This window comes from Prosopis cineraria, unplaced genomic scaffold, assembly GCF_029017545.1.
Source record: "Prosopis cineraria cultivar Desert tree isolate PC_DT_omini unplaced genomic scaffold, ASM2901754v1 PC13, whole genome shotgun sequence".
Lineage (NCBI taxonomy): Eukaryota > Viridiplantae > Streptophyta > Magnoliopsida > Fabales > Fabaceae > Prosopis > Prosopis cineraria.
The window spans coordinates 2,285,172-2,301,293 of NW_026555344.1; the positions used below are offsets into that span (position 1 = coordinate 2,285,172).

The 16,122-nt window shown below is 35.1% G+C and overlaps 2 protein-coding genes across 2 annotated transcripts; one reads left to right on the forward strand and one right to left on the reverse strand.

The window, feature by feature from the left end:
- Window positions 1-3,156: 3,156 nt before the first annotated feature.
- LOC129290263 (uncharacterized) lies at window positions 3,157-8,148 on the reverse strand. Its single transcript, XM_054926984.1, has 8 exons — window positions 7,841-8,148; window positions 7,556-7,629; window positions 6,976-7,056; window positions 6,641-6,725; window positions 5,409-5,506; window positions 5,105-5,192; window positions 4,249-4,600; window positions 3,157-3,604 (listed from the first exon to the last, which is right to left on the reverse strand). Exons 1-8 carry the CDS (start codon window positions 8,087-8,089, stop codon window positions 3,351-3,353), a joined length of 1,281 nt encoding a protein of 426 aa, XP_054782959.1. The 5' UTR covers window positions 8,090-8,148; the 3' UTR covers window positions 3,157-3,350.
- Window positions 8,149-13,014: 4,866 nt separating this feature from the next.
- LOC129291187 (protein WHAT'S THIS FACTOR 1 homolog, chloroplastic) lies at window positions 13,015-15,169 on the forward strand. The gene has a single exon (XM_054928424.1). It carries the CDS (start codon window positions 13,242-13,244, stop codon window positions 14,817-14,819), a length of 1,578 nt encoding a protein of 525 aa, XP_054784399.1. The 5' UTR covers window positions 13,015-13,241; the 3' UTR covers window positions 14,820-15,169.
- The last annotated feature ends 953 nt before the right edge of the window (window positions 15,170-16,122 follow it).

Consider the following 16,122-nt stretch of genomic DNA (forward strand, 5'->3'; position numbering starts at 1 on the left):
CAATTTTGATCAGAAATGCAATTCGTGCTACTTTGAATATTGGTGCTGCTGCTGATGACCCTGGGAAGTATTTGGGCATCCCAAGTGTTTGGGGGAAAACCAAGTATCAAGCAGTCTCTTTTGTTCAAGATAGAGAGTGCAACAAAGTAAATGCATGGAGAAGAAAATTCCTCTCACAAACAGGACGCGAGACCTTGATCAAAGCTGTGATTAATATTATTCCGACCTTTTCTATGCTATGCTTCAAAATTTTGGTGCAAACTTGTATAGCCTCGATAGTCTTATCTCCAACTTTTGGTGGTATGGCTCTGATGCTGGTAATAAAATTCACTGGTTAGCTTGGAAAATATGACTGCCCCAAAGGAGGAGGGAGGTGTGGGGTTTAAAGACTTTATATGTTATAATTAATCTCTGCTAGCTAAAACAGGCTTATTCAAAATACTAATGAGTTGCGGGCACGAATGTTAAAAGGGAACTATTTTCCTAAGCATCACTTACTTGATTCTAAGAAAGGGTCTCATGCTTTTTGGTGTTGGTCGAATTTAGTTAAGCGTCGTGACTTCTCAAAACCTAATCTGTGTTGGCAAATTGGAGATGGCCTCTCTGTCCAGATTTAGAAGGATAAGTGGATTCCCTCTCTTCCCTCTAATCGTCTAACTATTGATAACTAAGCATTGGCCAAATCCAATATTATGGTTTCTACACTAATTACTAATCGATAATGGATGTTTGACGGACTGCGAAATCTAGTTGATGATCAATCTTTAACGGCAATCTTGCATATCCCTTTAGCAGCCCTTGTGTCTTGTAATAAAGTGTTCTGATACTTGGCGGATAATAGACAATACACTGTTAAATGTAGGTATGCTAAGGCGATGGAGGCAAAGAAAATCCAAAATTCTGATGTGGCTCACTTGTAGTTTCAGGTGTTGTTTGGAAAAAGGTATGGAAAATTAAAACCATCCCCCGCATTACTCATTTTTATAGCGTGTCTTATCTAGGCGTCTTGCTACAAATGAGGCCTTAGTTTGTCGTCGTAGAAGGCTTGTAAGCTTTGTCCTGTATGTGAAATTGATATTGAAACTATAGAGCACCTCTTTTTCCTTTGTCCTTGGACCCGTTGCATTTGGTTTGGTAGTGGCCTTACATTAAAAACTAATCTACTGCAACTTAAGAATTTTAGGGATTGGTGGGCTGACATTATTTCTGGAAATGGGGTTATTAAAGAGTTTAGGTGGCCCTTATTTGTTGGATTTTATGGCTCATTTGGAAGGCTCAAAATGATAAAGTTTTCAATCATTTGGATGTTAATCCAAGCTTAGTGATTGAAAATGCAAAGACAGGCATTGATGAGTACTGGAATGCCTGTGGTTTTTTCTCTGATGCTGCCCTTGCTAATCTTGAACATGCTTGTGTGCATTTCTGGAGTCTACCTCCAGCTGGGTTTTGGTAACATCTATCAAAGACACAAAGGAGGCTACCGTAGGTGTTATTTGCATAGATGGTTCTGGTTTTTTTTTTTTTTGTGGTGGGGTTTTATTGATAAAAGTAAAATCCATTTCCACATACATGACTGAAGCCCTTGTGCTTGGAAGGGCGCTGCTGCTGGTTCTGGATCTTAGTTGTGATAAAATAATATTTGAAAGCAACTGCTTATTGCTGGTAAATTGTATTCAAATGGGCCAACCTGATCTTGGTGATTGGAGATGCAGGAGCATTATTGATGATATTATCAGTCTCATGGCTACCAAAGCTAGGTTTTCTATCACCTTTGTTCTGTGCGAAAGTAATTTTGCAGCTGCCTCTCTCTCTCAAGGAAGTGAATCCGATGGATGGGTGTTTTCACCATTACCTCTTTTGTCCCTGGTTCTAGCTAAGGATGCTGTGACCCATGGAATGTCTTTAACCTTGGACGTGCCTTCTTCCTCAGGTATTGACGTTGGTTGATCTGTTTATGTCATTCTTGTATGTTCTGCTTTTGCTGTGTTTTTGACGCTTTGCTCGTTGTATTTGTTCGGTGACACTTTCTATGATTAATAGAATGGAGTACTTCCTTGGCCAAAAAATTAAATCGTGAATTTTCTATGTTTTATATTGAATGTTAACATGCATTGATTTTGATATTATAATTATAAAAAAAACTAAAGTGTTTTTCATCAGTAACAAAAACTGCCCCCTCAAGAGATTTTGAAGACACAGATGAATTTTGTTGTTACATGATGTGTACTACACGAGGTTATTGCCGTTATAATTCCACTCTTTAGCAAACAAAAAAGAATACAAAATAAGTTTTGTTTGGAGAATTTAAAAAATTATTAATTGTACATTATTCAACAATGAAATTTGAAATCATAATTTAGTTTTCTTATGTGAGAAAAGCTTAAATGAGTTAGATCATACAAGCTCGTCAGAGAGGCAGGCTTCCAGAGCCAAAGCAATTATAAAGATAATTACAGATAATCAACCAGCAAAATTCTTATATTGACATTGAGATTTGATTTCACAATCTAAGTTATAAATCAAATCCTTCATCAACCGAATCAATTTTTATTGATAAAATCAAAATTTAGTTTTCCAGTTATCCCTGTCTTACACACACACACACACACACACACACACACACACACCATTTTCACATTATTTTAGAACTACCCTCCATCTGTTCGTTTGCCACCTGTTTGATCATGTAATTCCAACCACAGTTGAAGCTCCTAAACGATGTCTGGGTGAAAATAATTAGAAGTAGAACAAAGTAGAACAAACCAAAATCACATTTTGTCAAAAGCTAAAGTAATAACGTAGTTTTAACTTGTTCCCACATTTTTTTTCTTCCAAATTTACACGGAGCTGCTGAGCAGAAGTGTCAACTAAATGCGCTATTGTTGTTTCAACAACAAAAGGTGACATCACCAATTTTCAATAATGTTCAGCGCTCATATTGACAAGGGGGAAAATCAAAAGGAGCAATTGTTAATCAAAATAACTTTCTTTCTCTCTTTAAAAGTCCTCTTTACCATTATTAGTTTTATAAATTAATCAAACAACTGACTTCATGTCAACAACAGAAGTTTGTACTAGGAGACAGTATTTTTTTTTTTTTAATCTTAAATAGCCAAAGCCGATTTAGACAATAAAAGAAAGAAAGAAACACAACTGTTGACATATGAAAGATCAAAAGAAAGATCGTTTAAGAAGAGAACTATCAACTCAAAAAATTACCATAAGACAAAGAACAAATCTCAACAGGACAAACGCAGTCACTTGGAATCTTGGACAAATAACAAAGCTTTTTAAACAAACAAGCTCCAGCCTGAGTAATGGGTAATATTAAAACCTGCTGTTTGTCGCTTTCATAGAAGATCAAAAAAGTAATCCAAACCTTGGCCAATTTCCCAGATTGAAATACCACATCCCCATAAACGGGCTTCCTCTAGGCGCAAAGAAATTGACTTTAAAGAAGGATAGAACACGACGTGCTTATTATCCTCGTCGTCAATGTAAAAGAAGAAATGCTCACCACTATTCTCATCCCACTGTAGTAAAGGGCGGTGCTTCTCCAAAAGTGATAGGTAATCCCTTCCGAGAATAGCTCCCCCTCCTGAACCTGCACTTCCAAATTTTAATGAACAACAAAGATGCCTGCATTAATTTTTTGAATGCTAAAAAGAGAGAGTAAAATATCGTGCAAAGTTCCCGTCAATATCAATATAAATATAAATTATCAAATCTATAAGAGATCAGATCATACTCTTTACAAGCCACAAACAACTGGCTCATTTCTCAGACTCATGCAATCCACATAATTATCTAATTGATTAATTGTGTAAAAAATGAAAAGGCTTTAGGTGTGCTTTTTAAGATCATCCTGGTTTTTTAATTAAAAAAAACATGAAAACATGACACGTAGGGAAAAAATTCAACTCAATTGATTTAAAAAAAAAAAAAAGAGTACCTACATATGCTATATTTTTATGTGCTTAATCAAAGTCTTATCCTATCAGAAGCCCCCAAAATAAAAACGTGCAAGATCTAGTGCAATAATGGCTTTGTAAGTAATATACTCAAATCCACCAAGGATGACAAAAGTCCTATTCAATCATCTCCAACAGTTGGGGATGAAATAGCACGGTCTTATAAATTGACAGATAAACCAAAAAAAATGGTAGACCTTGATAAGGTGCACCTCCGGAAAAGAATCAAGCTATGCATATACTGCATGTAAATCAAGGAATCAAAGCAAGCAGAAACCTCTGGAAAGGGAGAAATCATTTCCATAAAAGTTGATGCCAAGGAGTATCTTATTGGTGAGGCTCTTGGCTCTGTGGCCAGGGGTGCTAAGAAGCAGATTCAAAGTAAACTGAATCCACTTCAATGGTGCATTAGGGCCTGGGTTATGAGGACTGGAGAAGTCATATGTCATTAAAGAAAATCCATCCACAGCTTCACTCAAGCTCTCAAGATCTTTTGGACCAAAGTCATGCTCTTGGAGCTTCTCTGAAGATGGTGGGCCTATGACATAAATCAACTGCAACTGCTGTTCAACATTTCTGCCTGATGCAGAATGCAAAGCTTCTCCAAGGTGTTTTATAAACAGCAACGCCTGTACTTGAAAAAAAGGAAAAGCACAACATCAAGTACTATCATGAGCAAAATGTTGAACTGTGGCCCATGGAAAACATAACCGTTGGGCTTATAACGTTCTATTTGCCTATATGCTGAGAGAATGACAGCATTAAAATATGTCTCAGGCATGCAGGTGAAAAGATACCAAAAAAGAAACAAGTCCAAATAATTTGCAGATAAATAGCCAAATAAAGATACATGTGAAAAGGGAACTATTTAGACTGAATTTAAAGACCATAAAATTTTAAACCATCAATATGTAATATAACTAGTAGATTCTTTTTGACCAACAGTAATACCATTAGACGAAGTGCCTAAACCTAGGAAGCAGAATGGTACTTCGACAATTAGTAGCCATATCCATGAAAAAAGCGTAAACTGAATATTAGCCCTATATTATTTAAAACAGAGTTCCAACCTCCAAACAATAATTTTGCCCAATAAAAGTCTTTGGTAATGATGAAAAGGATGAACTACTCACCAAATTTCGCATGTTTGGCTCATGCAAGATCCCATAAGCTACCCATCTCGACCAAGATTCCAAGACAATACCATCATATCCCATTTCCCTACAGGCAGAGAGTATCCACATAAAAGATGGATCAGTGTACAGAATTTAACAAGAAATAAAAGGCATTATGTATAGATTTTTAATGAAGATTCATAATAGCAGTTCAATGATAGACAACTCTTCCTTTTTCAGGTTTAGATGTTTGGATTTTCCTAGCATACAGATTCTGAAATTGTCTAAAAAGATGAGTCCAGAAGAAAGATAGGATCTTTACTTGCACTCTGTGATTATAAGGTTAATAGCTTTGTTCCTTTGTTTCTTCTTTGTCAACAACTCTACTGGCGATGCTTCCAAGACAACTCTAGGCAAAATCTGCATGTAAAGTTAAATAAGGTCAGAGTTAAAGAAGAGGAGAACAATATTCAAAGGCAGATAAATAAATGCAAGGTATCACAAACTATTAAACTAGCCTTAAATAAAGGTGGTCAAAGAAGAGGTAACACGTGTATCTGATAGAGCTGGAAAACTTATCAAGACATATGAGAGGAAATTGAGGGGGAGACAAGGGACAGAGAGGAAAGATCCAGCAGTTTAAGGTTATTGCACTAAGGGTCCTGAAAATAGGGAGAAGTCATGATACTTGTGAAGTGGCTGTAGACTCAGCATAGAAGCTAGAGTTACTTTTGGGTTGCTTTAATATTGTACTTTGTTTTGGGAAGGAGTCATGAAGAATGTTTTGGAGAGAAGATACAAGTGAGGAGAGTCCTGGTCTCTCGAAAAACCAGCGAGGGGCTGTTTCAACATTTGTTCTTGTAATCTTGGTACTGAATAGGGAATAGGGTTTTGGCCAGAATCAGTGAAAGTCCTTTTGTAACACTAATTCGGTTATTCAATCATTAATAGCAAAACCTCAGCATTTCCCTCATTAATTGCTGGTTTTATAGTTTTATGTTGTTGTGCATTTAATTTTAGAGTTGGGTTCTATCAGTATCCTTATTCGTTACTAAGTTCTGAGAGGGCAAGTGGTAAAAGATAATGAAATTCATCACAATCACTCTTGGCTAAGGGACAGTAACAAAGCATTCAACATGACTTACATCGGGGATAGTGGCAATAAGAAGATTGCAATCTTTGAGGCTTGGAAAATATTCCATTTCTAGATGTGAATTTTCAAGTTACTTTTTGTTCTTAGTCATTTAAGGTGTCACATTCTATTACAGGGTTTAAAGTGGCCAAATATTTGAATGGATAAGAGATTGAACACAGTGAACCAAATCCAAACCAACTTCCTAAATCACCACCACTCCCATCAGCAAATTCATACATAATTCCCCAATTCAATTCTGACGTTCTGCTTTTTTGTTTAGAAATCCACAATCAAGAATATCATCAACTGTATAGCTTTCAAAATTAAAATCAGCTATGAGCAAAATTAATGAGTTGACCGAGGATGAAGTCAATTCAATGATGGCAAAATCCACAATCATGAGATTTACTTATTCTTACCAAAGCATCTCGTGTATTTTTAAGCTCTGAGATCCATCCCTTGTCAGCATTATGTCTTCCCTTCAAAACTAAGCTATTCTGTTGGCTGGCAATGAGAATTGATGAAGCAAACAATAGAGCAAGATAATGATGATGATGATAATTTAATAGAAACTTTCTAATTAACCCCCAGCCTTTATTAATATACACTTAAAATTCCTCTACAATGAAGAAAATTCAGATGATCCCTTTGGTTATAATATCTGTTTGAAACATTAATTTGCAAAGAAAACCTTAGCATATAACACCCTCATTCCTCCTATTCTTCAGTAAGTCATCTTGGACTTATTGATTACCTCTTCAACTCATACCAAACAGGTGATAAATGTGTGAACTTTGAGTTGAAACGTTTTGCCAATTCATAACCCTTGGAATTCCTGCAATATTTAACACATAAAGATACATAATGTGAAGATGCCTTCAATGGGGGGAATTGTTCATAGAGGAAAGTATCCGGCTAGAATATATACAATCAGAATTGAATTTTAATTACCAATATATGACGATTTTTCTTTGAGTGCATCACCTAAACAAGCAATGCTAAAGGATACATGCCTTTTACAAAAACATGGCTCTTGTAATGAATAGCGTGCATACTATAAAGTCGTTTTCCTTCTTCAAAAGGATCACCTTCCAAGACCAAACTCTAGTATGCTAATAACCATTTTCAGCAGCACTTGAATGTTAGAAACTAGGTTCAAATAAGGTTATACGATTTCCTCATTAAGTAACAAGTATTACATGTCAGGTATCAGAGTTCTATTTTAAAAGTACTAAGTTTAGAGTGGCCCCTGCACAAGGAATCGAGAATATTACTAAGTTTGTTTTTTTTTTTTTTTTTTGCGGCAAACTCAACGAGAAGCTACAAAAACATACCACGGAGTAACGTAGCCAAGCACAGGATAATCATAGTGCCGTCGAGAAGTATTTTCTGATACTTTCGAATTCTCCTAATACCTTGCAAAATCACGAAGTTAGGTATTATAAAAGCTGAACTCTCTCTTACACCCTGTTTGGCAGCCAAATTTTCAGAAAAGAAAATGCCTCCCCGAACATGACAGTTAATTTAAATGAAAGAGAAATCTCCTAATCACTAATCTCCTTTTCCTCAAAAACTTTCTCGCCGATTAAACAGTGGAATCAGTCTTTGGCACGACTTACAGTCAGCACATCTTGGCAACTTAAATCGGCTTTCACAATGTCTTGTTGATATGTGTGCGTATGAGAGTACTTAAACTGGTACACGATCACGGAAATGGTGGAAGACGCGATGAAGAAGAGGACCAAGAAGGAAACGAGTTTGCAACCTGAAACCGAGTCACCCCGTTTATCGCGTCGGGTGGACGATTCGACACGGTTATCGCTGTTGGCTGAACTCGGCGCGGATCGACGTTCTCGTTTCTTGGCCATGTCGGAAGTAACGGGACCAGTAGCTTTGCACCTTTGCAGTCCGAGCTCTGAGCTGTTCAATGCCTAATGCTTCGTTTGGTACAATGAAAATAACTTTGATAAAAATAAAAATTAACATAAAAGTAAAAATGAATATAAATGTGAAAGTGGATATGAAATTTAAAAATATATTTGATATATTCATAAAATTAAAAAAATATTTTTATTAAATATTAATATTAAAAATATGAAAAGACTAAAATGTCTCTCATTTTAAAAAATTTGCCCCAACCCATATCATTTGAATCGAAGCAAATGCATTTATGCAAGCAAAAATTAAGTAAAATACATTTATGCAAAAATCATGATCCATTAGAAATTGCAGATGCAACCTCCATTAACAATTGATTCAAATAGGTGGAAGCAAGAGATGGCACAAAGGAAGATGATGACATCATTGAGGTTCTGAAAACTAATTGCCCATGGCAATGTCGCTGCCATCGCTGAGGACTTCCTTAGATGCACTAAGGTTTCAATCGCTAACCAGATAGTTACAAAAGCAAGAACCAACAAAGTGAATCAGTGAAGAACAAAACCCATAGCACCCTCGACAACTTCTCTTTACGAATTGATAAGAGAAAGGGAAGAAGACAAAATGACAGAGAGTGGTGGAAGTAGAATTAGTAAGGGAGGAGGTTGTTGATGTTGGAAAACAAGCGACGGTGGCTAAGCAATAGAGTTTGGAGATCGAACATTGAAGGTTGATCTTCACTACCAATGTTGAGAAGGTCGGTATCATTCACTCATGAAAAGGTGTGAGGGGAGACGAGAGAAAGGGTAAAAACTGAAAGAGGATACATGGAATTGCAAAATTGACTACTTTTTTTTTATGTAACCCAATTCCATCAATTTTGATAGAAATGGTTTTCATGTGAAAGTCAAATTCAACTTCATCTTAATCAACTAAATGTAAAAAAATTTCAATTACATCTCCATATCTATTTTTACCCTTTAAATTCCATCATACCAAACGAGCCCTAAGTTCTTGCCGCTAAAACGATGTCGTTTTTCTACATCTAACTCAACAACAAAATGTCGTCGTCTAGTGCCATCTTGTCCTGTATCCAAATTTTTCATGCTCATAAGCAGTGTCTTCAATCATCAGCTCTTCTCCGTAGGTGATCAGATCCTCTCATTATTCATTTTCTTAACGTCTCTTGTAATCTTCAAATCCTATGCATTAAATAATTCATTGATCCATAGTGTGCCACATTATACAGATTTAAAAAAGGATTAAAGAGCTTATTTACTTTGCAACTTTTTTTTTCAGGAGTATTAAATATCTTAAATTTTTGTTTGGAATTTTTTTATTTAGGAACTTTTAAAGGGGAGCAATTTTGCTTTGCCATCGGATTTAACCGTCAGTTGACTGTGTTTTACCGCATGGCATACTTTAAAAAACTTAAAGAGGAAGAAGAAGAATCACATGTGGCTTTCAAGCTTCTCTACCTCCTTTTCTTCCTTCATCGACTTCTCTTCTCCATCTTTTTCCTTCCTTAATTAGACAAGTGAAGCTTTGAACCCTTCATTTGAGAGCAAAGTAAGGAGTGGGAATCGATCCCTCCTTCATTTGAGAGTAGAGCATGGCGTGTCAAAGGCTCCTTCCTTTCACCATATCTGAAGCTTCAAACCTTGAAGGAACATTCCCCTAAATGCCACCTTTCACCATCCAAATAAATGGATCCCACTCTTTTCTAACATAGATGCAATGCCCTCTACTTGATTTCCACTCAGAAAAGCTTGTCAGTAATCACACATACACCATCTAATGATCCTCGTAACCGTTAAGCCACGATATGATGTCGTTCATTGAGATAGAGTTGGAGAAGAAAGCAGATGAATTATAGAGTTGGATGTATAATGATGAGGGGGAAAGAATGGATGAGATGGAGTAAGAGAAGAGGATGACAATAAAAAAAAAAGGTTTGATTTTTCTGCTTTTAAGGTGTTAACGATCTGGATTTGTTCTGTAACTTTCTTCTAACCCATTGTTCGAGTTTCATGGAGCTAGGTTCATCTCCCTATTTTTTATATCTCTAAATTGCCCCCATTTTCAAGTTGGGTTTTTAGTCGTGCTTCCAATTAAATTGGTGATTTCTTGTATTCTACTTCTTTAGATTTTGTGGTTTTGAAAGAGTCTGTGTTTGATTAAAACCACACATGTCTGTATATTTTTTCTCAGATTAGGTGAATTCGTGTAGCTTTCTCTTGATGCTAGACATTTTTTTTCCAAAACTTTATGGTGAAGCCGCATGGTTGTTCACCCTACTAATTGAATTGATGAGTTTGATCTCTTTTATTTGTGCCTCTTCTATTTGGGCATTGCTTTTTTTACTGATCTAGTTTTTAGGATCACTTTAGTTAAATTTGTGAGTTCTAGGTTGAAGACAATATCAGCGTCTACAAATTTCATTTTGAGTTCCTAAACGCTTTGGATTTTAGATCTAAACTAGACTGTTTTTCATGCGTTGTATGAGTTGGATTTAAAAAATTTGAAACAAACACCTTAGATACTATTTATATCAACACATTTAAGATTGTTAAATTTTTGAAAGTTTCTCTATTTAATTATTTTCCTTCTTCTTCAATATTTTGTTCACATATATATTGTCTTTATTTTTAAAGCCTATAGTAAATTATAAATATAATTTAAAAAAATCAAATTTTTAATGATTCTATTATACATGATTATGGTGCGAAAACTTTTGGATAAGTATCCTTTTATTTTTTTAAATGATGTAAAAAATGTGAATTATGAACTTTTTTTTTATATTTGAAATATATAAAACATAATTATATTTCTTATTTTTATTTCATGCTTATAGCGTATTGTCAAAAAAATTGTAACACAAATATTTTTTTCATTGAAATTGTATATAATTATATGTCTAATAATTTAAAAGTGAGCAAATTAATCTTTGTAAATTGCTAAGGTTTAATAACACAGATGCTCGCTAAGAGGTATAACAAACTTCCTCAAATACTCAAGTGCATGCCATTGGCACTCTAAAAAAAAGCTGAGACAAATGGAATTATTACTCATGTAAAATTTAAATTTTATATTTAAAATTTAATAATAAGATATATAAATTTTTAAAGATAGAAATTAGAGAATATTGAGATATGTGAAATAAATGAAAAAGTTGAGACAGATGGAGTTACTACTCCCGTAAAATTTAAATTTTATATTTAAAATTTAATAATGAGATACATGAATTTTTAAAGATAGAAACTGAAAAATAATGAGAGATGTGAGATAAATGAAAAAGTTGAGATGAATGGAGTTACTACTCCGACAAAATTTAAATTTTATATTTAAAATTTAATAATAAAATACATGAATTCTTAAAGATAGAGATGAGAGAATATTGAGAGACACAAGATAAATAAAAAAGTTGAGACAGATAGACTTACTGTTCTCGTAAAACTTAAACTTTATATTTAAAATTTAATAATGAAATACATAAATTTTTAAAGATAGAGACTGAAAAATATTAAAAGATGCTAGATAAATGAAAAAGTTGAGATAGATGGAGTTACAATTTCCATAAAACTTGAATTTAATATTTAAAATTTAACAATAAGATACATGAATTCTTAAACATAAAGATCAGAGAATATTGAGATATATGAGATAAATAAAAAAGCTGAAACGAATGGAGTTAATACTCCTATAAAAATTGAATTTGATATTTAGAATTTAATATATGAATTCTTAAAGATAGAAATTAAAAAAATTGAGAGACACGAGATAAATGAAAAAGTTAAGATGAATAGAGTTACTATAGAACTTGAGTTTTATATTTAAAATTTAATAATGAGATATATGACAAATAAAATGAATCAATGAATGAACCAATAGCATCAAAGAAATTCTAACCAATCAATGATTTTCTACAATATATATATATATATATATATTGATTTAAAGTTGGTCATCTTTTTCTAAGAATATACAAGGTAGTAGGGGTGGTCGGAGGGAGTAAGTATTCAAGGTGGTGGTGGTTCAGGTGAAAGGAAACGAAGGTAGAAGAAGTGGAACTCCGTGATTGAAGATCTAAAAGAGAAAGAGGAAATTACATCCACATATTTTTTAAAAATTTTAAAATGCCACATGGTTGCCATGTGGCACTACAAGTCAAATACAAGATCAACTTATAATCAAACCTAATGGTAAGATAAAATTGCTTTCTTTTTTTAAAAGTTTTTTGTGTAAAAGAACCTTTAAATAAAAGTTTAAAATATCCAGCATCCTCAAAAAAAAAATTTAAAATAAATATGTCATTTAATTTTTAAAAAAATGAAAAATTATAGTAAAGTCCTAAAAAATTAATGATAGTTATATTTCATAAAAAAATTTAAAAATTGAGTTGTAAATATTGATTCAATTGCTAATAGAAATTTTGCAGTTGTCTAATCAATTTTTACAACCTCCTTTTTAATTTTTTTTATTTTTGATTTCATCGTTTGAGATTCTAGAAAATTTGAAAATATTACTATCATTTATCAAGACTAATCTAAAACCTCATAGTGGGGGATCATTATTTCTAACATATGCCTCGCGTGCATTTGGATGATATCTTTAACATATTTATTTAATATAATTATATATTTTAGGATTTTAACTTGAGATTTTAGGATAAGATAATTCAATTTCTTTGATCAATTAAATCAAGTATCCTTGATTTTTTTTTTATGAAGAAAATTTTGCCAGGGCATAGTTATCGTTAAATTTTTTTTTTAACTTTACTGTATTTATTATTTTTTAAAAATTTTTATGAGGTGGCACATTATGGACCGACTGGTTGTTTGAGTCCACTGGGTTTGAAGATTTTGAGTGCCGCTGAGGAAAATGACAATAAGAGGGCTCGGACCTCTCAGTAAAGCGTATCTATGCGAGGATGCGAAGGGTTTTTGAGTTTTGCGGATAAACCCTGAGCAAGTATCCATATCCTCGTCGGCACCAGTTGCAGCCCGGAAATTTTACTTGACCTAAGGGCTCACCCCGGTGAGTCTATGTGTCTCTTTCCCCTCAAAATTTTCTCTTTCTGGAATTATTTCTTGACTAGTTTCGATTTTATCCTGTCTCTCTCCGGATTCCAAAGGTAGTTAGATGGATACGCATATGATGTTTCCTTCGCCCAAAACTTATTCGCCTACTTCTTTACCATTCTTTATATCAAACACGTTTCCTTTACATGAAAAACCAATGCCTTTTGCGAAACCCCACCACTCCCCTTTAATGGTTTCGGTAGAAAGGTCGCAATTTTGGGGGAGGAATTTGGTATTGTCTCAGGAAAATGTGAACTTGGTTAATCTTAGAAAAGTTCATCCCCTAACTGGCCCAATTAGAGCGGCAGTGAAGAGGAGGAAAGAAATTCCCTTTGACAACGTGATACAGAGGGACAAGAAGCTGAAATTGGTCTTGAAGATAAGGAAGATTCTAGTTAGTCAACCTGATCGAATTATGTCGCTTCGGCAGCTGGGTAAATTTCGAAGAGAATTGGGTCTCCAAAAAAAGCGGCGGTTTATTGCATTGTTGAAGAAATTCCCAGCAGTTTTTCAGATTATGGAGGAGGGAGTTTACTCTCTGAAATTTAAATTAACACCAGAAGCTGAACGGCTTTATTTTGAGGAGTTGAAGATTAGAAATGAAATGGAGGATTTGTTAGTTGTGAAGCTGAGGAAATTGTTAATGATGTCACTGGAAAAGCGGATATTGTTGGAGAAGATTGCTCATCTGAGGACTGATTTGGGACTCCCGCACGAATTTCGTGAAACAATTTGTCATCGGTATCCACAGTACTTCAAAGTTGTTGCAACTGAGCGAGGCCCTGCACTGGAATTAAGTCATTGGGATCCAGAGCTTGCTGTTTCAGCCGCTGAGCTATCTGCAGAGGAAAATCGAATTAAAGAACTAGAAGAAAAAAATTTAATTATAGACAGGCCTGCCAAATTCAATAGAGTAAAGCTCCCTAAGGGTCTTCATCTGTCAAAGGGTGAGATTAGGAAGTTGATGCAGTTCAGAGACATGCCTTACATTTCACCATACTCAGATTTCTCAGGGCTGAGGCCTGGGTCACGGGAGAAGGAGAAGCATGCTTGTGGAGTTGTTCATGAGATTTTGAGCCTCACTCTTGAGAAACGAACCCTTGTTGATCACCTTACTCATTTTCGAGAGGAGTTCAGATTCTCTCAGCAGCTAAGAGGGATGTTGATCAGGCATCCTGATATGTTTTATGTCTCTCTGAAAGGAGACAGGGATTCTGTGTTTCTGAGAGAAGCCTATCGTGATTCACAGTTAATAGAGAAGGACCGATTTTTGCTTATAAAGGAAAAGCTTCGTTCTTTGGTTGCTGTTCCACGATTTCGCAAGGGGAGTGCTCCCGAAACAGACAGAGATGGAATGGAAGGGACCGATGACAGAGAAGATGAAAGTGGCGAAGAGGGGAATGAGTGGTCTGATCCTGAAATCTTTTTAAGTGATGATGAATTTGAAGATGAAGATGACGATGACGATGAGGACTGGAGTGATGAAGATGATGAGACACCCCCAGATTTTGATGAGGATAATGAAAGTCTGGAGATTGGACTAAAAAGACCAATTAAACAAGAAGAAAACTCAACACCTAAAGATGAAGAGGTGCTTGTTCCTGCATTCCCTGATGGTCGTCCTAGAGAACGCTGGTAAACTTATAGAAGAGCTTGCATGCTTCAATTTGTAAATCAAGAAGGCATCTAACTTCTTAACCTGCTTTTGAACCTACTGAAAAACCAGAGTTTGACGTCACTACCTTGGAAGAATATCCGTCATCTTACCAATAGGGGGGGGGGGGGAGATCCTACACTGCTCATCAACAGCCCCTATGGTGTTCTGTAAACATGAAAAACAGCTTATATTACGTTCAGATCAAAAAAGAATGCTCGATTAGCTCTTCTAGTTACTTGACTAAACATTGCTATCTTTATAATATATGTTTTGCGTTTATTGGGGCAAATGGAATAAATCAATGGCTGGCCGAAAGAACAGCTTAAATATTATAGTGATGTCCAACTTCTGGAGTCCAAGGCTCCATGTATTTATTTTTCTTTCAATTTCCCTGTTAATTTAACAAAACAATCAACTTCAGGATGCAAAAGATATATTTGCATTTTTTTTTTCGTGGAATACTTACGATTGTACGTAATCCCAAGCTTACGGGCACTGTAAAGTAGTCTTGTAGGGTTTCAAAAATCCTTTAATCTGATTCAATGTTATGGAGCAGGCAGAAATGATTTCAAGAGACTCAGAGCCTTTTAATCCTTAAGTTTACTCTGAGATTTTCACCTTCTTAATAAATAACATAGTGAGAACATCGAGGTAGGCCTAATGGTGAGAGTTCCACCAATTGATGTATCTTAGAAAAAAAACAAAGGGAAAAAAAGAAAAAGAGTTCAACCAATTGAAAGAACTCCCTATTGAATTACCCTAAACTGTATGCATACAGCCAATCTAGTTTTCCGCATCTCTCAAAATGTCAAGGGGACTTCGTTAGCGCAGTGATTAGCAAGTTCATGGACAAGCAAGGGCTGTTTTTTTGGGGGATACTTCACTTAATTTTTTAATGACAAATATGAGCGAGAACTTTAATATTTATAAACTCTAAAATACTCTTAATAGTTGATTTCCTCTAGCCCTAACACAGCTCTTCAGATGCTCTCTCGAATCTCTCCCTTTCTTCTCATTTTCACAAGCTGTAGACAGATTTATTTTTTTAGAAAAGTGTCCATGCGCCGCAGCGGACGCACAATGTGTCTTGGTGCATAACACGAAGAGCACCCCTCCAGGCATGTCAGATATATACGCCGCGACGGCCTAATCCACAACCGTAGCACGTGACGCAGAACTTTGCCCTTCAGATTTCTTCCTCTTCTTATTTTTGAGTGACCGATTCTCCTTCAGACCTGCTTTTAGAGCTGAAAATAAAATCAAACACGCTCGTTAAGCCTCTCTA